Here is a 25,108-nt window from a genome sequence, read left to right on the forward strand (position 1 = left end):
AAGACCAAGTTAGGTGGAATAACACATCATCACAAAATGGCTGATCTCTGATCGAAACGGCATAATGTTTTATTAAAAAGGATTTTATCAACAATCACAAGTAACTTACTCCATATTTTGATGAATGCTCCTGGAATCCCAATTTTGAGATCAGCCTATTCATAAATGTACATAAACTTACAAAACCTCATTGAGTTAAGTAATGACAAAAGGTATGCAAACTGGTTGTTCGTGATTTTTATTTTTAAATTTCAACATTTTAAAAGTTTTTCTACCTTCTGTACAGGTAATAAATAATGAAAATTTCATAGCTATTGTAGAATCTTTTCAACATAAAAAATGAAACAAAATCATATTCTGTGTCAAACACTCTACCGGTAACTACAGTAAAAGCAGAAATAATTGATAACAATTTTCAAAAACCATGCAACAATATGTATAAATTAATATGGAAATAAATACTTTATATCACATCTGTTTTAAAAACCTCTGTCTGACACTCATCAAATGAACAATATAAAACAAGAGGCATAAGAACTTTACAATAAAAAAACCCCCAAGAGACCCAATGGCTTTAACAGTCACATGAATATATTACAACAGTGCAAAGGATCCATGGAATGGCAATACATTATATAAACAAGCAACAAAATAGCTGGGTCAGTTGATCCAAACCTCTAACCCGTGAGGAGCATGCGGGAGGGATAACAATCCATAAATACTATCCAATTGGTATTAATGCTTTGATAAACTAGATGTATAACTATGACATAATTACCAGGCCAGAAGAGATGCATTCTAATTGGTACGATGTATAAAGATGAACAGCTGCTTCAAAATACGCTGAACATCAGTACACATGACAAAAGAAATTGTCAAAGGGCAACAACTCTGCCAAAACCCATTTATAATTTTAAATTTTCTCTATATCATAGCTCAACAATACAACAAATAAGAGTGCTAATGAAGAATATTACACTTATTTGCATAGACTTGGACTGAATGCAGCATCTTGCAAGAACCCCGTTTTTTAATCTGTTGCCTTTCCTGCCCTATATAAATATTCACATTGAAAAGTATAGTGTCTGTGCAAGTACCAATGTTTATAATTATTAAAAATTTGGGTTGTCAAGAACCTATCTTTCTTTTTCCTATACAAATGTAACATAATAAATTAATTATAGTAGCTTTATAAGTTAAAAGTCTGTAAACAACGACAGACAACCACAGATTGTGTAGTCAGAGTGAGTCTGTTGACTTGATAAAGATCGAGCTGTCAAATCTGGATCTCCACAAAATTATTAGAATGGCAATTCTTCTCCTGTAAATAAAACAAATTAGTTAGAGTGAATTAAATTTTTTAGCTACCGGGGATATTTTACTTTTTTTTTCATTCAGCTTCATGTATACTTTTTTACGGTAAGTATCCCTCCTTTATCTTTAAAATCAAGGGTATAAAAAAGTCAGACAAAATGAATAAAATTGAAAACCAAATACACAAAAATGCAAGTGCTTACTAGTGTTGATTTTATAAGCTTTCTTGAAATATTTTGGTAGTATATGGCCATTTCTTCCTTCAGTTAGCACAACATCATTCTCAGAGATATAAAACTTGATTCCATCTGAAATATATAAATGTTGAACATCAGACTTTTCATACAGCAAACATATTACTCAATATCTAGGAGAGTTAGTGAATGTTCATACCCTGGTACATGTACCGGTATATGCAATTTTTTTTTTACACATTTTGGTACATGTACCAGTATATGCAATTTTTATTTTACACATTTTGTTTAAAATACATCAAGCAGTCAATAGTTAAAATTTAGGAAATGTACATGATTACAATAGTACTGAACATGAAATGATGTTTAAAAAAGACATTCTGAGTTAAAGTTAATTATTCTTTTTTTTCACCAAAAAAAAAAAAAAACAAACAAACAAAAAAAACCCCACAAAACATGAGAGATTTTAATAATTTTTTTCTGCCATGCAGAAAATTCATCCTTTTTTTTTATTTTAGCGGACACATCTGTCTTGGTTTAATCTTTATTATGATCATCAAGGGAACTTTTATTATCAGCTGTATATTACCAGCAGTTCATCAAAATTACTTTCAACTGCATACTAAGCTTGTATTTTATTTTTTCTAAAGTCTTAAGCTGCCTCGTATCCTCTTTATCAGTACACTCATTTCAGAAGGATCCAGGTTCAAAACCCCAAATCAATAAACCGATTAATCAATCAATCAATCAATCAATCAGTCAATCAAAAAGTAAATTCTAACCTAGCTTATACATGTTGTAAAGCTCAAGGATAATAAATTGAAATTGTACATGTATGTCTATTGGTCACATATTAAGGACAAAAAGTCATAAAAAATCTTACCATTCATAGCTTTTTTTACGTCGACTTCAATTGCCATGTCACAGTATGGGGGGAATCCTGCAAGTTAAGCATGTAAAAATATTACGCTCTTTGTATTTTTAATAAAAAAAACTGCCAGGCCTGACCTGGTACATGTATATGTTGTGTAAGCACATGTGTTTACCTACACACCTTCAACAATTAAAGGCATTTCAAAATTAAGCCATTATTGACTAAGATGAGGGGCAAAATCAATAATGAGCAAACTGAGGAGGGCAATAGTTTCATTGATTGCAAGCACGCGATGCCTTAATCTGAGTCAATACTATCCTTAAATTGTTTCCACTTTGAAAAAAGATCCCAAACTGGATCCTTTCATTGAATATATGGTAACAGTATTCATCATAACTATAAAAGAAACACTGTAATCTTCCAATGTGATGTTATCTGACTAAAATCCACATTGCATTTAAAATGGCTATGTCTACTTTTACTTAATCAACTAATATGAACTCTTTCCATATCTGCTTTTTCTTTCCCGAAGCATTAGGTACTGTTACAATCAATCTAGTTAAAATTAGATGTTAGATCCGCTTGCTTACTTGATCGCTACACAAACATCATGTTTGTGTAGCGATTAAGTGAGCAGATCTAACATATAATTTTAATTAGATACTGTTACAATATATCGTATGTTATATTGTATAATAGCAAGAGATGTTTATGAAATTCTTATGCCCCCTTCCCTATGATATGCATTATAGGGTTCACAAGCCTTTATTAAGGGTAGTATACATGGAAATGAAACTGACCTCTGCAAAGAAAATAAATGGAAACTTCAAATAATTGGAGTTTTTCTAAGCCCAAGGAGCATAACTCTGTAAAAAATTGCTGGATTGTACCCAAAACAAATTTGACCTCGATATTCTTATGATAAATCTGTATACCAAATTTTATTACAGTATATATGTGCAACCCCCTGCGAAGAAAATGAACGGAAACTGTTGGTGGACCAAGAGACAGACAGCAGCAATAATATCATTTCCCCTCCCTTCTTCAAACAGTTGCATAATAATATTATTACATGTATAATTCATTTATGTCTTTGAAAAAACCCATAATTACTATGGTACATTAAGTTTGGAAAAAATACTTACCACTTTTTACACCTCTCTCTCCTTGAGCAAAATGAATATGTTTTCTTCCCATCTTGGATATTCCCTAAAAAGAAATAGGTATGATATACAAATTACACACATGTAATATATGCCTCCATACTGCATATATATGGTCAAACATAACTATCCATAACTTGGTGACCTTTGATGTCAAAATCAATAAAGTGTCATTGACTTGTCAAGGCTAAAGTATCATTGAATACATGTATTAATATTGGTGATAGTCACCAAACATGCAATTTTAAATAAATTGCCTTCCAAATGGCAAATAAGCTGAAATATCTTCCAAAGAGACATAATTACATAAGTAGCAGGGTACAGTCATCTATGAATAAAAGCATGCACTCGGAATAGTGTAATCCGTACCTAGCATATTATAATTATATATTACACTATACTGGTAATTTAATTGAAGAAGTATTTTATTCAAGTATTTATAAATACAGGATTGTTTTTTATCACAATATCTGCAGCCATTAAGTGTACAAAGGAATATATAATAACCATTTATTCAATATTATTTCCTTGTTATAAAGTTCAGAAAAATTGTGATGGAATTAAAACTCTCATAAATTTATCTATTTATTATAAACTTAAAAAAAAAAGAAACAAGGAAGATATAGGATATATATTGAAGGAAAAAAGTCTTTTTTAACTTCCACGAGCAGCTTATTCTTACTCATGTGTATTAAAGATCTTTTCTAATCAAACAAATCCTAGATAAGCTAACGAATACAAGAATGAATTGCCTAACAGCCTTCCTTTTAACATCCTTCTTGAAAAAAAAATCAATACCAAGGAAATAATACAGAGCAAAAACTTCATATATTATTATAACCACGAAACTTTTTGTTATTACTGTGCCCTGTAGATCTAATACAAATTTATGCACTGATTCATCATCCCCGTGTAATACAAGGTTGACTGTATGACATCACCAAGCAATTACAAGCCGTACGTAAGACAACAACGACGACTGTTCAATGTTTGTTATGGAGAAGAAACGTTATCTTCAGCCTATTAATGAACTCGGGGGAACCATCTCGAAATCGTGCCATGATCTGTCCCACGTTTTCTACCATGCTGGGAAGAAAACCATAGTAAGTACTTAAAACTTGTTAGCTAGTGCTAGTGCATGACCATAGTTAATCTATTTAAAAGGGATTTACACTTGACTTAGGGACTAAAGTTCATGTACTAAAGATCACTTCCTACTTGAAAACATCTCCATTTTGTTTGTAAACATCCTCTTCAGATTAAACCGCCGGATACATAATTATGTAGCTGCTGTGCTTTCAGCAAGATATAATATACACAACACCAAAACAGATCATTGTGTAATATCTTAGAATAAAACATGAAAGAGGAAGCACATGTTAAGGTAAAATTTCCTTTGCCTTTCATAATATTTCAATAGGAAGTTTATTATTTAGAATCATATTTTTTTTTTTTTTGGATGACAGCATTGAATATAGATGAAAGGAAAACTTAAATTAGTATAGAAAAGTCTATGTAATATTCAATTTTCAAACGTGTAAACACAATTCCAGATATGTATTCTCTACAATCATTCATACTGTTTGATCATGATAAAATGTGTTGATCAGTCTGAGTAGACCACTACAAACTAAAAAGAATCTAATTGATTTACTTTGATTTTTGACATTTATGTCTTTTCTCTAGAAATAGCTATCTGTATACATAATAACTGTACAAGACACATACACTTCCTTTGACATTAAGCAACTGCTAAGAATATCATTTTTGAAAAATATTCTCATTTTTGACCAAATATTTCATGACTTGTCATAATAAACATTTATTACAAGTTTAAAACAAGAACTGTTTGTGAAACACTTATGCCCCCCCCCCCCCCCTGGAAACATCCACAAAATCCACAAAGAAAATGAATATAAACTGCAAATATTTGGAGTTTTTCTAAGTCCAAGGGGCATAACTCTGTCGAAAATTGCTCTATTATACCAAAATCAAACTTGACTTCAATATCATTTAGATAAACCTGTATACCAAATTTCATTTCAATATGTGCACTCTCTGCAAAGAAAATGAGTGGAAACTGTAAATAACTGGAATTCTTCTAAGTCCAAGAGCCATAATTCTGTCAAAAATTGCTTGATCGTATCCAACATCAAACTTGAACTAGATATTATCATGATAAACCTGTATACCAAATTTCATTTTAATATGTTCATCCTCTATGAAGAAAATGAGCATAAAATGCAATTAACTGGAAGTTTTCTAAATCCAAGGGCCATAACTCTGTCGAAAATTGCTTGATCGAAGTCGTACCCAATTTCGAACTTGACCTAGATATTATCATGATTAACCTGTATACCAAATTTCATTTCAACATGTTCATTCCCTGCGAAGAAAATGAGTGGAAACTGTAAATAACTGGAATTTTTCTACATCCCAGGGCCATAACTCTGTCGAAAATTGCTCGATTGTACCCAATATCGAACTTAACCTAGATATTATCATGATTAACCTGTATACCAAATTTCATTTCAACATGTTCATTCCCTGCGAAGAAAATGAGTGGAAACTGTAAATAACTGGAATTTTTCTACATCCCAGGGCCATAACACTGTCGAAAATTGCTTGATTGTAGTCGTACCCAATATCGAACTTGACCTAGATATTATCATGATTAACCTGTATATCAAATTTCATTTCAATATGTTCATCGGCATCCTCAGTGAAGAAAATGAACGGAAACTGTTGGTAGACCGACCGACAGACAGCAGCAAAGCAATATGCCCTCCCTTCTGTGAAGGAGGGCATAAAAATATACATATAATTATGTAAAAAGATTTTTAATGACATTTAAGGTAATAGTTACACATTTTTGAAATAACTAAAGGAATACCCATTATTTTCACACAATTGAAGCATGTGAAGACTTTCTAAATGTAAGCATTTTCCTTGGTGTCATATTATTCTGTTACCTTTGATTTAATGGATTCCCAGTTCATGATTCTGGTGCCGTGTACTGCACATCTTACTTCTGTGTAATGGGTAACAGGTTTCAACTCAAGCTTTAGGACCTGTCATTATTTCATCAATAAACTAATAAACATACATCATGTGTAGTTATAGAAAAGCAAATAAACTTCTTAAAGACATGAAATGCACACCATTCTCACAAGCTAATTAATAGAGCTAGAACATGTACAATACTGAAAAGGAAAACATTAAATTTGTTCCACCAATAAGCTGATGAGTCTATTTTGTGAAATGTGGAATAAAGAATAACCTCAAATGAATGGCCTTGGGTTGCTTTAATCTGTAGAATTCCACGACTTTCTCTGAGAGCAAATCTTCCCTTGTCATCTTTTCTGACAATGTTTCTGACATGTTGTTCAGTTTTGTCATTTGCCTCAGGTAATTCTAAAATATCCTCCACATCAACATAACCATCTGAAAGCAGTCAAAGCACACACATACCATAAGAAAGAATAATCTTACCATATGACAAGAATTTGTCCCATATACTTGCAATGTAGCAGCTGCAAAGCTGTCTATTTAGTAAGTCATACCCCAGGATTTACACTATTTTTACATTAGAATTTACCTGCCATTTCGCGTACAAACTGCACAAAGAATGTCTCAGTTGGATTTTATCACTAACACAACTAAGGAATTTTCAAACATGATGTTAAATGGTATAGTGTGATTTTGTTGCAAAAACAATTAATGTGGTAAAATGTGACTATAAAAGACTTAAAAAGAGCAACCATGGGAGGTATTTTAGCCCAATCAATTGAAAACTGAGACGATATACAACGCATTAATTTATTTTCATTTGCTACAAAGCGAGTATTAGGGGAAAATTCTATCATTAAACCGAGACCATAGGACAACAATCATGTTCACAATAGAACATTCTATCTAGCATATATGTACCATTCCTAAAAAAGTTAAAATGGGTTACAGAAAGAATGCCTAATCTCTGTGTCAGTCCAAATAACAAGTTCAGTTTTCTGCTTCCATATAAATTAAACTATATGTAGAGCATACACCTGGGTAGTCTTCTAATGAAATTAATTAAAATGATGTACCAGTACTTGTTTATCATAATACAAACCAATACAACTGTTTTACTCAAATGCAGGCATTCTGGGTGTTTTATACATTGTATAATAAATTAGTTACAATTAGTCAGTATATAAATGCTGACCCGAAGATCAAACGTGTGCACATAATACTTTTGTCCTGTCTGTCCTTAGGCTCACGTCTACATAAACTATGTCTTAAACATAGTGGCGTACGTTTTCAACAGTTCAATCGTTATGGTTAGATGATATTGTTTTGAACTCATCCTATTTTATTTACGTGTACCACATACCCTCAGTTATATCTAATCCTCTGTTAATAGCTCCATGGCGTAAAATCCTTGCTAAAAAGCGAGAAAATTTAACATCTGCCATTTTGAGTGTATTCTCATTTTTCAGAAAATATTTCGAAAGTGAAAGTAGATGAACAGTCAAATATGGACAACAACAATGATACTGCAAAGTTCAAAGCATAAGTTTGTTTTTAACAAGTTTAACACGCTTTGATATCTTTTAGCTAAATTACCAAATTAAATACAGACTATACACATATACTTAACTTTAGATAAGATGGAAATTACCTTTCATGCAGCGCTGTGCGCACTCTTCTATGTTAGGAGGGAAATTTAAAGGCTCAAATGACGTCACTAAGCACCGACAGTCTTTCATCTGCATCTGCATCCAAAGCAGAGCTTAAAAAGTTACCAAGGGTATGGATAAGCTTTGACAATTAAGTTTTGACTTTCAACTTGGAGTTAGATATTATTTTGCAGTGAATGCAATTTTCCACGTTCATTTTTTTACTAAAGAGTTGAAAATAATAATCCACATTTTCTCTACTTTTATAGAATGCATCATATACAAAGTAACCGTAGATTATTTTTTAACCCTCTGTGATAAATATGATATTTTATTGCATTTTCTATAAATTTGCAATATTGTTAAACCCTTGCTGAAATGATAAACCTAACTTAATTGTTTTAATATTTTGAGTTGTCTCTCTTTTCCCCATTACACAGTTGGAACATATTTTGGACAAAGGGAATGCAGTTATTATATAAATATATAGACATGTGTTACCATGATAACGGCCTACAAGGGAAGTGTGATAAGTTATAAATTGTGGTTCAAAAACGATAGATTTTAAGGTAGTCGTATGGTCTGATTTTTTTTTGTAACTTACGATATCAAATAATTTTCCATACAAACCAAATATATTAGAAAGGTATAGAATTTTCGCCTATTATAAGCAGCATAATTGGTCTCCATTCAAAGTTAAATACATTCAAAGTAAATAAAATAATTTCTTTATGGGCATACAGAAAAGCAAACAAAATTGCATAATGTGAATGTTTAGAAAATGGAACTGTTTGGTTTTGTCCCCCAAATGCTTGGGTTTATTCAACCCGCAATTATTTTGCATCAACTATAAACAAAACAAACTTTAAAGATATTAGTGAACAAAATGCACACAGGTTAATTTTTGATTTGCCAAATTATTAAAACCTTGATATAAAGCGATGTCTAAGTCATAATACAATCACAGCGGCCTTGACGTCAGGGCAAATTTGATTTGAGGCGAAATAATGCTGTACCTCTTTATGTTGTTTGTTTTTTTAACAAATTTTGTTCATCATTTTTTTTTTTCATTAAAATATGGCTTAGTTAATTGACAGGGAAAACTACTGCAATATCTTTTATTTATGCACATGCATACTTACCATAACCATCGATTAAAAGCATTCACAAAATGATCGGACGAAACTGCTTTAATTATAGTATTGCCTCTGTGGTTTAAATTTATGTATATGTATCTGTTTAATTATAATTAATGATAAGTTTTATCAATGAAAGTGTTTTTAATTTTTAGACTTAATTGGTAATCAGGCCTATTAAAAAAAATTGTGTGTTTAGAGTAACACTGATGAAAAAATTAAGTTAGGTAGGTAGGGATTTTTTTTAATTTTATCATATTTTTTTCTGCATGAATCCTAAGAATGTTTGTTGGTGTCATATTTTAATAATGGGTTTTTAATAGAAATAATATAAAAATCACAATTGGATGAAAAAAAGACACCTAAAAATTGTAGGATCAGGGCATTTTTGTAGGTTAGGTCGGGTTACCCTAAACACAAAACTTTTTTTTTTAGGCCTCAGTTATGAAAAAATATTTTTTTTGTCGTTTTTTTTTTTTTTTTCAAGCAATAAACTGTTTTTGAGATTTAATTTTCTTTATACGTAAACCCACCATAACTTTATTTCAGCTAACCCATTAATTATCACAGAATTTTTGTGAACTATAACTATAATGATTATATGTGACACATAAAACTATTTAACCTTTAAAACTGCAACAACAATCTTCTTAAAAATAATTTTTTTCATCTTGTGAGTTTCTTTGAAATTTGGCAAAAAACCATCTCCCAAAGAGAAGATTATGATCTCTACATTACACACTGAGACTCTGAGATATAAAGAAAATTTATATTCTAGCTACAATCATACAAAAGCTGAGAAACACATCTTGTTATTTTTAGATTGTTAGAGGCAAGAAGTGAACTTTGGGTTTTGTAAAAAAAAAAAAACAACACTTAATTGGTTTTGTAAATTAATTACAATGTACCTTTTGTGATTCATTGATTAACTTTTATATGATGAATTTCATTTTTAGGTGGAAACTTTTAAAAAGTAAAGTATAATGCATAGTTTATACATAAATATTTAATCAGTGTAGCCCATGTAATGGATGAACTGGTATAGTTTATTTGTTTGTTTTTGTTTATTTAGTATATAATAGCTACAAACCTTGACTTAATTCAGTCATTAACTGTGTTGTATCTGTAGAGTATATACTAACACACAATAATACATAACCCGCACAACATGTACATGTATTACATTTGTCTGCATGCATTCGTACACAAATAGAAACTTTGGCGTTATAGCTATTTTGATATAATGTGAGTTATTTTAGTAACTCTTCTCTTCTGTATAGACTCAACAGCAGATAAATTTAACTATGAATGCCAAATACATCAATAAACTAATTAAAGATGGCAATTATCTCCTCTGAGGTAGAGGTTTGGGAGGATGACCCCGTTGAAGGCCTCTTCTCCCCCTCTCTCCTGTCAATCACATATCAGTTGCAGATGAGATCCCTCTTTGATAAATCGAATAAAACAGATGTTTTTTTTGTGGGGAGGGATCTGTTTAACTTGGTCAGGCGGATATGTGACCTTAAATGACACCATTGTCATGGATTTTATTTATGTTACTATATATTGAGCTGGACCATGCTTTAGGTGAAGTTATTAGCAAAATGAAAGCTGTAAGTATATATATACATGTATGTATATATTATATTAATTACCATATTAATATTTCAGAAAAAAAAATTAAGGGTTATTTTGATGATAAGATACATTTGAAAATTTTCATCAGATATGATGTTGAATATAACAGTGTATTTGTTGTTGTCTATGATGATCTAGCTTTTGTAGAAAATAGCTGTTGAAAATGTATGTTCTGTTTCTTGAAAATATCTCTTATCTGTGTTACATGTACAATGAGGATGTTATGTTTAGATTTATCAAATGCTTCCTCTTGCCTTTCTTTATTTTTGTTTTTGAAGGGGGAGGGGGAGAAATTTACTTCCTCCTTCAGCCATCACAAGACCTCATGGTGACACACTGAACCATTAATGCATCCACTGGATAAATCAATTCTTGCTCTAAATGATAGCCTGAACCTTTCCCCTCGGTGACCATGATAATTTCCCCCCCTCATTTCTTTGAAATAAATCAATATCATCAGTAATAGAATTAAACTGTTGTCATAAACCTATGGTATTGATTTGATATGGAGAAAAAATTACGATCCATTTGCAAATGCATTCTGCAAATTGTTAACCAATAGGCTTTGTAATTTTATCAAGCCTGGGTTAACCTTATAAAATTTGTAAGGCTCAAATACGTGTATTGAATAATTCCTAATCTTGGCTAAAATACATTCTGCTCTCATCGATTATTTGTGCAAAATGTTTTTTTCTCAGATTGGAAATGCTGAATAAAATGGAACTATGTAATGATCAAAGTGAATTTATATGTATTGGTAATCAGTCTAGGTTGCATTTAGACTATCACTGATGAAAATTAATTGATTGATTGAAGATATTGATTTTCAAGATGTACTAGCTGACCTATGATCAATCAAGTTAACCTGATGCTACTAAACTTGTGGGCTATACACTTCTTTCCATACCTAAGAGAGCAGCTTCCAGATTTCTAAAAAAAGAAGGCATGTTTTGACACCATAAAGCAATAGCAAGAAAAATATATAAGTGCATGCTTAACAAAGATCTTTAAAGTATGAACATGCATTGATGTATAGGAGAAAATGCAGAGAAAAAACCTCCCATTCTGTACATAAAAGGACAGTTGTCCGGAGATATGATTGGAATGACAATATTACCTTTACTGTTTAACCCTGCCCATATCCTGGATGTCAAGCATGTAATGTTTTAATGAATTTATTAAAGAACAGATTAAAGTTTAAATCCTTAGTTCGTAGATTCATTTGTTGGAGTGTCCTCGGGCATTGAATTGTTCTTCTCGCCAAGGACTGACCATACGGATCGGCTTCAGCAATACTCAAGTTTGTGACAGCCGGCCAGGACGAAGCTTCGGAGACATTTTTATTGGAAGGGCATTGAGGTCTCAGTAGGGACATTGGTCTGATGTATAACTGACATTAAAATACCAAAAAATTAATGGAAATGTGCTGCCTGTATAGATTATAGGAAATTGATATTGGGATGCATTTTTTTTCTTGCATACAATTAGGGTAATGGAAAATGCTGTGGCACAAAGCATGACCAGGGGCTGTGGACAGTAATAGCTTCTGTCTGAATCGGCAGATTATATCATACAGACCAATAGGAAAATATACGGCTGTGCAAATATAATTTAATGTGCTCCGTTAATCAAGGGAGTTGGAAGAGTGCTCAGTTTGAGGGACTGATTGCCTGTTTGGACTGATGGTCTCTGTGTGCCAGGGTCTGTTTGATCAGGAGTCATATGAGCCATGAAGCACTGATGGATTAATAGACTGATTTCGGTGATCAGTACTGTCTCTCGAGAGGTGACAAAAATACCTGGTTTTATTACAGTCTACACACACTGTCAACTTATTGATCCTGCTAGAAGCTGCGGAATCACCACTTGCTTAATGCGCTGTACATTTCTGATACCATGGTGTGACTTTTGTGTAAAAAAAAATTTCATCTCTGATTTCTGCTTCTAAATGTGAGTTTCATGTCAAAAGGACAAGAACATGGAACCTTTTCTAGAAGTTGTTTGTTAATATCGTTTTGGACAGGACTAGCTGACCAGAGACTCTAAAGACAAAAATGCCTGGTCCACCACTGAGGCGAGCTTATTCACAGGTAGGACGAGTTGGCTTTTCTTTTCTCCAGGAAAAATGGAAGTGATTACAGATTGAGAATGAGGCTGTTCTTATCACTTCATTGTGCATTTTATCAGTTGATGTTTTCTGTTTTATTGACAGTTGTACATTATCTTTAATGGAATGATCTGCATTCATGTACATAGCTGATGATTAGGTGATAAAAAAGCAAGTCCAATATCACTCATTCTGAGCTGCATCTGATGGATACACAGATGGCAGCTAGGACTCAACTTCAGAACAGTTGGTTTTTGCCTGTGACATATTAATGCTTGATCGCAAATACAACGTATCCAAAACTAATCTAATCTCTCTCTCTCTCTCTTTCTCTCGATTTTTTAAAAACTTACAATAACTCATTTAGAATTGATACAAAATGAAATTATGATGATAATTTGAAACATTTAATAATCTACGAATTTTCTATTCACTTGTACATGTGGTGTATTCACTGAAGGCTGCAGACTTTGATTGCGATTATAAAAATGAATATAGATGAATACATTCATCTTCCTTAGCAGTCTCCTAGATCAAGTGGATCAAAGAAGTGTTTGTTTTCTGATAAGAATTATGGATTAATGTAATGCTCCTGATTGAATCAGACTGGAGCCAAAATTTCTATCTCTGTAGATCATGCTTACTTGGCACCACTTTACCCCCCTGATACGAGAATTTATAGAAGTATTATTTTGATCGTTCTGAATTTTTTTTTTTCATTTTGAAGGTCATTTTTCCTACGTAAACATGCAAAGCAACTAGCTGTTTCTGATTTCCAAATTTTTTTCACTTTAAAAAAAATGCATATAAATCTGATTTACTCATTGACAAATGCACATGCATTTTTACATTTGTGTTTTTATTACCGTAATAATTCCAGTCTACAAAAATGTGGTAGTTTTGAGTATATAAATATTTTTATGTATGCATAGAATTCTTAAATATCTTGAATGAATTTCAAATTCTGATAGGGGAGATTTTTGTGTTCCTTTGGTACATGTAATTGAAATTTATGAGATTGGTGTCAGAGTATATTTGTGTGCTGAATAGAAAAAAAATAGGTGAAGGGAGTAAATAGATATATTAGATGTACCAAAAGTCTTCAAGAGTCTTTACCATAGATAAATTAACACAAAAGTACTGAATAATTAAAGGGTTTTAACTTGACTTTGATCAGGTTGATTTTTTTTTAAGGAGCTTGTAGTTGCTCAGTTGCTTGTAATTTTTTGCTGGTTCCTTCTTTTACACTGATCAATAACAGTGTGCAGACTCAATCACAACTCGTCAGGCTTCTAATTGCCCCTGCAGACTGCCAATTACTGCTGCAAGAAAACTTCGCATAAACACAGTTCCCTAACTAGCTAGACCAGGAAGCAAGCAGTAGTTGGTGGTCAGTGAAATACATGTACTATTACATGTACCATCTCTTTTAGGGGGGGGGGGTGGTGGTTTAGAGAAGAGAATGAATTGGTAAAAAAATTTCCTGCCCTCTGTTAGATGGATTCTGTTTTCTTGAGTATCATTGCTTTATTTTCTTTCATTCACAGCACATCCTTTTATTATGTTATTTCAAGATCATTAGGAAAAACAAAGATTGACTTTCAAAGCATGCATGCATCATCTAAAAGTGTTGTAATTACTGTCTATTAATAATGGTTCTAAGGATCAAGTGTGTAGTGTTCTAAGAAGAAAAAAAAGATCAGATACTGAATGAATTTGAAACTGATCAGTACTATAGAACTTTCTCCAAAGCTTTCAACCATCCCCAAAGAAATCAATTTTGTCTCGACTATGCTGCAAGTCCCCAGTCTGGGTTTTTTCTTTTGGAATATTCCCTGCGCTAGGCAGAGATTTTTTGGCAGTCATTCAGACTCCTACTTTCACCCCATCTCCGCACTCTGGCTTTAATGGATTCCGATTACATCTGCACGCCAAATCCCAGGTAATTGCATGTATTTCCTCTTAGGATAAGATATTGTTTATATAATTTTTTCTTGTGTATGCATATTGCTTTGTCTCTGATAAGAGAGTGCAAGAAAAACATTTCATGTTACCATTGTTCCTCTCAGATAAGAAACAGATTTCTGCGATGATGTGGCACCTTTTTTCTTCAGAATTGCTGAAAAACCTATAAACCCAGGCTTTTTTCTACGTCTTTATGTAGGTTTTGTGTAGTAAATGTTATTTATGTAAGACATTTCCTTATGTTTTAAATACATTGCAGAAACAACTGTTTATTACAAATCATGGTTGAATCAATGAATGAACCGATTTATCAGTGTAAACACAAGCTGCCAAAATCATGCAACCATCATAAAAAATTTGTCTTTCTTTCTTTCTTTCTTTCTTTCTTTTTCTTTTCTTTCTTTCTTTCTTTCTTTCTTTCTTTCTTTCTTTCTTTCTTTCTTTCTTTCTTTCTTTCCTCTGATTTGGGTCATCTGTTAAGCCTATTCTACTATAACAATGCCTGACAGACAACCTTTTACAACAGACATCTACAAAAAGCCTACATTAATCCAGTCAGGTCACTCCCTGCCTATAAAAAACAAACACATAAAATATAGAATGGAATTCATAATCTCTCCGGGTTTGTGTAGTCATGCAAGCCCTGGTTGCCTATCTATTTACAGGTGTGTATTGGCATCAATAAAAACAGATAATTCAGCATTTTGAATGCTTGAAAGGGTTTCTCTTCAAAACCAAGTTTATCTGTGCTGGAAGGTTTGGTGATTGTGTGGGTGATATGATGTAAAGAGTGTGTGTGGTGGGAGGGCGGTGTAGAATTTAATATTGATACATGTATTTAAACTGGTATCAGATATATAGGGAGTCACTGTTGCTTCTGCACGCCTTTTAAAATTGATTTTATTTAAAACATGAGAAATTTGATCCGTTTTATAGGTACAAAGGATTATTCTAAATAGGTACAAAGGATTATTCTAAATCTGTCCAATTTTTTATTTCATAAACCTCACAAAAACACATAGAAGTATATATACTATACATGTACTAAGTATGTGATGATTTTTACATTTGCCCTGCATGGGCATATTTTTTGTTGCATCTTCTGTTCTGTTTTTAACTTATTTGTTTTTTTTTCCTAAATTTGTACATTTATTAAAATCAAAATGTTTTAACTAATACAAGGTATTTTTTCAGTTGCTTTATATTGAGGGCAAAATTGTACATGTATTTTATTACCCTCTGTAGGGAGGGGAAAAAATAGGCCATGCCTGCTGTCCGATCCTATTTTCTTTTGAAATAAAATATTGTTTAAACTATTACCATCTCCCTCCCCTTAGATTTACATCCTCACCTATTAAAATGAGGAAGATTACAGCAAGTTTTTTCCTGTATTATTCTATAATTTGTCTCTTGAATTTTTAATTGACTTATGTTTTCAAGTAAAAGAGATGATAAAAAAAACCTTTATAAGTAGACTTAATCTCGTTACAGTAGTGCCTTCATATTCTTTGCATATCATATTCATTGACAAAAAGAAAATGAAAAAACCCAAATACTTCCGTCATTCTTTGTATACTTTCTTTTTGTGTATATAGGTCCAACAAAAGATTTGGCTCTGTGAACTTTTCAGCAGTTTAATATATGTTGTACTTCTTTCAGACGGTGAAGCGCCATTCCTCTTTCCAAGACAGCGTCAACAGACTGGCGGTGAAACATGACCGGTTCATGAGGAGACTGTCCGATTCCCTGAATGTTACCAGGTAGGTTAATATACCCAACTCAACCCCCCCCCAACCTATTAACACTGTCTGATTCCCTAAATGTAACAAGCTAAGTACTTGTACCCATCTCATTCCCACCCCATACGCCTTCAACACTGTCCGATAACTTGAGTATTACCAGTTACGGAAGGTTATTGTAGTTTATACTGTACCAGTCTCACGTTCTTAACCCCCTCAATCCCACCCCATTTTTTTATACCATCTGATTCCTTTAGCCCTACAAAGTAGGTACGTGTACTTGGATAAGATTCATCCAGCCCCCCATTGTCGGAAACTACGGGTTTTCTATCTATTGCAAAGCGGTGTAATGGATGGACCTGATGCCGGTCCCCTCCCCAACTCCCAATCTTGACCCCAATTAACACAGTCATTAACAGACCAGTTAAACATCTAACAAAGTAAACTTGTTTATGGTTGTGAAGGTTTCTCCAAGGCATTTCTCACTGGTCTGTTGAGTTCATGTGTCTGTTGATCAGCTAGGCTGTGCCAGGTATATTTCATGGAAGTTATGGGAAAATGATGTTCCAGAAAGCTTCATTCATTAGTCCGTAATTAACTGGTGTTTGCTTGAGTGACTGTTATTTTTTCCCCCGAAAAAGAATGGGGCTTGGTCAGATTGAAATGTGACACTAATTTTGATTGAGAAGGTCAAGTCAAACAGAAATCTGGTGTTCATTGCAAATTAGATATTTTATTTAAAAATAGTAATGGTATGTAAATATAGATAATTCTACCAAATTCTATTTGCCCATTTATGTCATAATTTCAGTAATATGATCAAAGTAGTTCCGTCTCCTTTAGCAAGAATTGGATACACTACATCTAACATGACTCACAAAAGATGGATCATATTGAAAAAATGTCCATTCTCATTTTACCAACTTTAATAATAAAATTGACACTCTTTCGGTGCAGCTGTACTCCGGTGTTTACACTTTACATGGATGTGTCTCACATCCTAGTAATGTTTGTGCATCACGGTTCAGTGGATTTCAGACAGGGTATTAAATTGTTTATGTGGAGAAATTCTTTTCCTAATTGAAAGAGGGTATAGAGCCAGGTACTGAAATCGTTATGGCCTTGTGGGTGTTTTTTTTTTCTGTTCAGACCAGTTGGTTTGTTTACCAATATAAGACTACTAGCAAGGGAAACTATTCCAGGGCCTGAGAGGAAGAAGAATGAAGTGGCCTTCCGATGATGGATTCTGGCAGTCTGCTTCATCCGAACCCCCATTGAGGGATGGATAGATCACAGTGATAAATTAGCTCTTCTTAGGTTACAGATACAAGCCTCCAGTAATGAGACAATGCTGTCAGTGCCCTACTTTTTGTCAGATAAAATGTAAATACAGGAAAATTGGTTTTTTTCTTCATTTTGTGTGCATGCTGCATTGGAATTTGTTTCTCATATGTTTGCATGTTTCTGCAGAGAGATGGTTAAATCCTTTGCTACTCAACTTTGAGGGATGTGATGTTTCTGTCAATTTATTGCTCTTTTGAAAAATTGATTATGACATGATAATCAGAATTCATTAACCTGTGTATAAGTGTTTTGATCCCTTGAGTTAAACGTTTCCAAAAATAAACATTTAAAATTCTGCAGAATTGCACACGTTTATAGAGACATGCAGACAAAATGCAGAACAAAGGAGATTTTTTTGCATGCAGCAGACAACAAAAATCAATACTCTGCACTGTGGGATAATTATTTTCTTTGTACCTATTTTCTAAGTAATAGGACAACTGTTTTTTTTACCTAAAAAGCCCATAGATTTAGTGCAAAAGAGTGTTTCTGGAGTTTATTACCTACAATCCAATACAATTAATTTACTTGTTACTTTACCTGGGGCTGTATTTTCTTAATATGAATCATTTCATTCTATACCTGTCTGTAGGCAGTCCATGAATATTTATGATTAGCCAACGCTCTTAACCTTTATTTTTGTGGCTCTTCCTAATGGATTCCCTTTATGCCTCGATTTCTTTGGTTGCCTTGCCTTTCCCAAAAGTCCTCTTTTTTTGTCTAGCCGGTCACAGAAATCCTATAAAGTCTCGCCGCATCCATTGATTCCGATTCGGATATTGATTTATTCCACATTTCTCGGCTTTGTGTTTTAATGTATTCGAGACAAAATTATGATTCATCAGATTATTGGATGTAGGACAGCAGACAAAGAAAGAAAAGGAATGGAAATATGGGAGGATTCTAGTTCTTGGAAGCCTTTCCAAGCCATTGTAGGAAAAGATGTCTGCATTTGGGTTCAGTAGCAATTAATTGGTGCTTTGTTTTTCAGACTTAGTGGCATTCTTTTACCAATTGCATATACTTTGGTTAATGTGTGCATTCTAAGGTGATAATTTTCCTGTGTTTTTGTTAGACTTTACTGGTATAAAGGTCTATGAGGACTGGTGTACGTTCTCTCAGTGCTTTATAAAGGGAAATTAAGTGTTTTCTTTTTTTTATGCACCATTGGAGTGTGTTAAATTGTGGGCTTGAAATTTTTTTTTAAACTTGATATGCAGGAGTGTTTTATGTGTACAATTTTGGACCCGAGGGCAGACAAGCGCTTACAACATTACCTGTGCTGGTCTAGAGCGTTATTGTTATTATCACTGGTTAGAGCTACGTCCTACCTGAAAACTTTTGTCCATCTGTCATGCATCCCACGTAGGTAGACTTTGTACAAGGCAAAATTACCTGTTCTGTGGATCGCCGAGTCAACCTTTAAGGTGAAGAGTGTACAGTTATTGCTCAGCTGGTGTAGTGAAGTGTTTTGCACTGGGTTAGAAAACTCTTTTGTGATTCAGAACAGTAAACACCAAGAAACTTTTTTACAACAAAGACTGAAGATTCACTCTGTGTGGAGGAATACAACATGATTATAGAGATATTTCAGTGATTTGAATCCCCACTGTTTGTTTCTCCAGTTGTGTTGGTGAATTTGTTTTATTTGTCTTGTCTGAATGATTTTTTAAATCAGAGTAAAAATCTCATGAACTCTGATAGAGATACATTGTACCAGGTTCTGAAAAAAAAAACCTTTGCATTCATTCATGGGACGCATGATAAATTGTCATGTGAATGTCTTTTTGGAGTCATCCCCTTCGACATCTGGTCCTATTGTGAAAATCTAAAAGTTTTGTGAAGTGTCCATGTGTTACCTGGGATATTCTATTTTGAGATTCTGATACTTGGCAGATTATCAGTTAGTGTTTGTGATGAATTTTCTGGTCAGTTTGGGAACATGTACATGTGTCAGTCAGAGGAAAGCATGGAAAGAGGAGATGAACGAAGAGGAGAAACCGCTGGACAGGTATGAAATCTCACAAAACTCAACACAAAAAGTCAATCTGAATTATTTAAATAGGACCTTTTGATATGGGTGTTGATTGAGTATCAATGTATTATTGTTGTTTGTGTTATTAAAATGCTAAATAATGCCTTCGATTAATTTGAATGTGGATTTTGTGGATTTGCAACGGATTAAACCTTTGACCTAAAAATCTGCAAATATCAACACAAAAGCTTGTCACAACTGTTGACTTTTGATATTTTTAAATGAATAAGATATCTTAATCTTTTTTATTTTCTTAATTTTCATTTGGGAAAAGGCTTTTGACCAATTGACTGACTGACTGTCTGACTGACAGACTGACCAAAAGATTGGTTTCATTATTCTCATTTGTGTCTTTGATGTTTTACAAAGTGGACATGGTATGAGAAGTGATTAATGTTGAATCAGATTCATTTACCTGGCACATTATATTCATTGATATCTATGTTTGTCTTCTATGTAAAAGTCTATGGCCAATAAGGTACTTTTCTAGTCTTTCTTGCACTATTTTGATTGCATGGTTTTCTGCTGAAGTTTGTGCTCTTTTACTGAGATGCCTTAAATTTCATCCAACCATTTATACACATCTTTCTTTTGATTTGTGAAGATGTTTCATAATAATATATGTCAATGCATGTTTGTTGTATGTATCCGAATTTCAGTGAAATGTTCCCAAAATAATTCCAGTGTGATGACTGCAATCTAAATTACATGAGCACATAAATTATTTTCCTCATAGAAATACTTCCTGCTAAAAAACGAGAACTGTATAAGCACCATGCGCTAGCTCATTGCATTTGTGACATAGTATTGCAGTGGTACATTTTGCATAAAGTTCAGAGGAAGTACTCAAGAATGAGTAATGTAAATCAGGCTACTTGAACAGTTTACATGATGTATATTTGTTCTGCTGTTGTCCCAAATTGGTCCATTTCATGTGCACTGTACGTAATGTGACATTATCATGCTGCCTGGTTGAGCAACAGCATAGTGGGCGATTAATATTAATTTGTGTTCTTGGATACTGGTTTTTGGAAGAATGGGATTACTCGATATGGTGTTGTAAGTTTAGCCATTTCTGTTTCTATGCATGCATGCAAAGTTTTATCGAAATGCCAGAAGTAATTTTGGGGAGATGATGGCCCATTATGTTTTGACAGCTCTGGCCTTATGTTACATAAGGCTGACCTGCAAATGTTCTTCTATAGATCATCACAATTCCCACATTACCCAATTTGACATGCATGTAATTTCTTGAGGGTTAAAACTAATTTGCCCGCCACACCGTAAATTAAAGGAGTGTTTCAAAGAAAAACAATCGTGTATTTACAGTTAGAATTCTCAATTTGTTTATATTTTTTGGCCAGGCATGTACTTTTCTGTTCTACGCAGCATTTATATAAGGAAATTAAAAGTTTACTCTGTTTGAGTGTGTATTAATTCCTAGCTGCAGTGTCAGACTTAATGAACATGTATACGTATAGATGGAGGCAACCAGATGTGACAACTTTCGTAGTGATGCATATATATTTTTTCTTAGAAATATTTCAGTAACAATAAAGAATTTGTTCATATTCATATTTTGAACTGTATCTGATGTATTTATATATTTCAAACAATTTAATTGAAGTAGATGAAATCTGGACACCATAGAGTCATTCAGTGTGACAAATATCAGTTTCACTTATAGTAGTGAATTAAGCAGAAAAAAAAGCTGACTTGCATCACATTGTTTAAGTCATTAGATTATAATTGTTTATTACATACATACTTCAGTTCTATGCGTGCATTGTGGTGCGTACACACAATTAACGTCATGTTGAATAATATGTCATTGTTCGTTTCAAATTCTTTTATCGAATTCGTTAATAGTAGGATTGGAGCTAGCTAGTTCTAGATGGGCCAAAAAAATAAGAGCTTGTCGACAAAAACAGCATCTAGGTATGTACATATACATGACCTGGTGGCCACATATAAACAATTTTCCTGGGTCAGGTCATCAATGTACCGATCCATCACATTCGCATTCTACATGGGATGAGTGGGCTTGTAAATGTTTTCTTGATGATGAATTGTTTTGGGTTATCAATTAACGGCAAACAAAATTTTGTTTTGATTATTATTATGCTAGTGTCATTTATGTATGTAATGTTTTGGTCCCAGCATAAAGAAAAATTAACAACTCGCGATGCAGGGTCATTACTATGAGGATTATGTCATATAGGCAGTACGTGGCACCAACACAGCATTCATGATCAATATATGGTGCATACGTATACAATTTATTTATATAGTTACACTCAATACAATAGGAATTTATGTTAGTAATCAGTATGACAATGTTCATCAGTTCCAAAGTCCATAGTATATTATCTATATTCTATATGCGTATCTATGTGTCAGATTCAGTGTTGTATTATTGAATTTTATGGGTACTGGTAGGCTAATAAAAATTAACTAAAACTAAATTAATAAAGTCATAAATTTTAAATTCTGCCCAATAACCACTCTTACAACTATTTCAGAAACATAAAACATTCATATTGCCTTGAATATTTGTCTATAGATATCCCTAATTCAATGCAGATATTTCTGTTCAGCTGATATCTTGTATATTTTTGGTTTGATTATTTGAAGTAGGAGTTTGTTATCAGTATAATTTAATGTTAATTGACAGTATTATCGAAAACAGCTGGTCAGAGCCAAACCTTCAAATGCATATAATGCAGGCTGATATGTGTTATTGATTGTCTTTCATAAAACTGGTGAAAAGTACTTTCTTGTAAAGTACATCTATATCTAGCAGAGCCAAGATCAGGGGGAATGAGAAAAAAAATTCCACAGAGGAGGTGAGAAAGTGTAGAAACCTGAAATTATGGTGTTAATTTCTCTGACAGTTTATAGGAACTCCCAAATTTCCTCTGTTATTAGACGCTGACCAGACAGTAGGTGTTGTTTCAGGGGAGATAAGCTTGGCTATTTAGTGGTAGCTAAACATTGCCATCACTTTGGATAATGTGTTAACACGATTTCAAACAACGGTTCGAGGTTTCTTTATCAGAGAGGGAACTGCATTGGCTGGTGTTTTTTTTAGAGAATTTCAAAACAAATTCTAGCTCAGGTGCAGTTTTGTGGGTGTTGACTATTTTTTTTATTCAGGATCGAGATGGAAGTTCACTTTTATGTATGGTTTTACACAGACTTGTAGATAAAATACAGATTCAATTGCAAGTTAAAAACGAAACGCAGCTTTTTGAAAAATGTTTCTTTCACTATTGCAGGTGGGATAACGGCAAGATGAACATCCCTCATCGGATTTTGACGCCGGATGACCCTGATACAGGCATACCTGGGAAATACACGGAGGTCAATACTAGCAACGAGTGTGTGACCACCCCCCAGTCTTCTTATGGAGATGTAAGTACATGGCAGCCTCTCAGACAGGCATTTTTAGAATCATTGTATCGGATTTGAATAGGGTGTTCCACATGGGACCAATAGTCTATACATGTATGCACTAGCTGCCAAGAGATTTCATGCAATATGATATAGTGTACAGATAATCATGTTCCATCTTTTATCGCCATCTTGTCGAAATTGTTGGAATAATATAGCATTTTTGTGGTGTAAGTCTGGTGCACTTTATCATTGTCCTGAAAATTACTGTGTAGGTTGAGTGACTTCCATGTTTGAAAAATGAGATCCGTGTGCATGCTTGCTTGCAGTGCATTTCGCCCATGCAGCCTTTTAAGAAATATGTTGGCAGAATCTTGTGCTAAGTACAGAGTACTTGAGTGGTAAAAGAGAACTGAAAAGTTGTTTGAATTATCCACATAAGGAAGTTTCTACACCACCCTCAGTATAGGAATCATTGGTAGTGGCTACGCACTCTCAGCAAACGAAGACTGTAAGCAGAGTGTGTTCCGTGAGCATCTTCAGTCTACTTGAGGTACATCAGAGAGACAATTTGTGTGCCTGCATCATGATTATAACTACTTTACAGTTTTTCCTGTTTTGTCAGTCAGATACTTATGGACTCTCTATGAGTTTGGATGTGTCCACTTTGTAAATGCTTATGAAATCCATTAAGGCGGCCAGTAACATGCAGCCTTAGTTTATATGTATAGTCATGACATATATGCCCTATGACTGCCCCTGCATACAGTGGTTTAATTATCTTTATTTAGATTTGGTTATTATTTATTGGTGATCATGCACATGTGTATTGCAATTCTACATGGCATATACATGGACCAGGTTCAGCTGGGACACAATAATTTATAAGGGCCCCCACCAGCAAAACATGGAGACCTGCAAGGGGTGTTGACATCTTATTATTTATTGAATAGGTTGTCCTGTGAACTCTGGGTTGACCCCATACATGCCCTAAAGGTACATGTATGGCCCTAATTTCCACACACCTGGGTTTATTTACTAGCTATTATACACTTGTCTGACCACATTCTTTCAATTACATTTGCTTGTATGTGTGTCTTATAAAATATTTTAAATTCTTCGCTGTAAACTGTATCTCTATGTTTTGTTGCAATTCCCTAACCCCCCCCCCCCCCCAAACCAAAAAAAAGTATAAATTAATGAAGTACACCATAATCAAGGTGGTGATGTTCATGATCTTAAAGCTAGATTGTCAAATTTTTTAAAACATAAATTACAGACTATAGTCTGTCCCAAGTTATTGCTTCCATCGCTTTTTGGTGATTTTTAATAAAATTACACATACCTGTGAAAGAAATACTGTTGAAATCGTTAAAAGGGAATATATCCAAGATATCTTCATTGAACAATTATCCCTTTCCACTCAGAAAAATTCACAGGAACGAAAACAATTTTCTTACGGAGATTTATAATGGGGAATGTTTACATCTTTTCTCCATTCGGAATACACTCGGAATACATCGCGCAATTTTTTAACGTTATCATCCG

General features: G+C 33.4%; 2 protein-coding genes across 11 annotated transcripts in view; one reads left to right on the forward strand and one right to left on the reverse strand.

Annotated features, from left to right (window-relative positions):
* Positions 1-221: 221 nt before the first annotated feature.
* On the reverse strand, positions 222-8,313 carry LOC105339024 (uncharacterized). Of its 2 annotated transcripts, none has more exons than XM_011444424.4 (7): positions 8,206-8,313; positions 6,826-6,989; positions 6,518-6,616; positions 3,528-3,591; positions 2,392-2,448; positions 1,518-1,622; positions 222-1,321 (listed from the first exon to the last, which is right to left on the reverse strand). In XM_011444424.4, exons 1-7 carry the CDS (start codon positions 8,303-8,305, stop codon positions 1,302-1,304), a joined length of 609 nt encoding a protein of 202 aa, XP_011442726.3. In that variant the 5' UTR covers positions 8,306-8,313; the 3' UTR covers positions 222-1,301. The 2 variants fall into 2 exon arrangements, with proteins under 2 accessions (XP_011442726.3, XP_011442724.3); XM_011444422.4 differs by lacking the exon at positions 8,206-8,313 and adding an exon at positions 7,918-8,149.
* Positions 4,463-25,108, forward strand: part of LOC105339022 (ras-specific guanine nucleotide-releasing factor RalGPS1) — a 33,124-nt gene continuing 12,478 nt past the window's right edge. Inside the window, exons 1-3 of one of the 9 annotated variants that reach the window (XM_066076001.1) lie at positions 4,463-4,648; positions 16,709-16,809; positions 23,446-23,581. In XM_066076001.1, coding sequence (XP_065932073.1) covers positions 4,532-4,648; positions 16,709-16,809; positions 23,446-23,581 — 354 coding nt within the window. In that variant the 5' untranslated portion in view covers positions 4,463-4,531. Of the gene's footprint in view, positions 4,649-4,886; positions 4,930-8,247; positions 8,335-10,928; positions 10,953-12,375; positions 13,068-14,871; positions 15,027-16,708; positions 16,810-18,823; positions 20,144-21,005; positions 21,227-22,972; positions 23,014-23,445; positions 23,582-25,108 lie in introns of those variants that run through there. The other 8 variants (XM_066076005.1, XM_066076003.1, XM_066076002.1 and 5 more) reach the window with 8 other exon arrangements.

The sequence above is a fragment of the Magallana gigas genome, chromosome 2 (assembly GCF_963853765.1).
Source record: "Magallana gigas chromosome 2, xbMagGiga1.1, whole genome shotgun sequence".
Taxonomy (NCBI): Eukaryota; Metazoa; Mollusca; class Bivalvia; order Ostreida; family Ostreidae; genus Magallana; species Magallana gigas.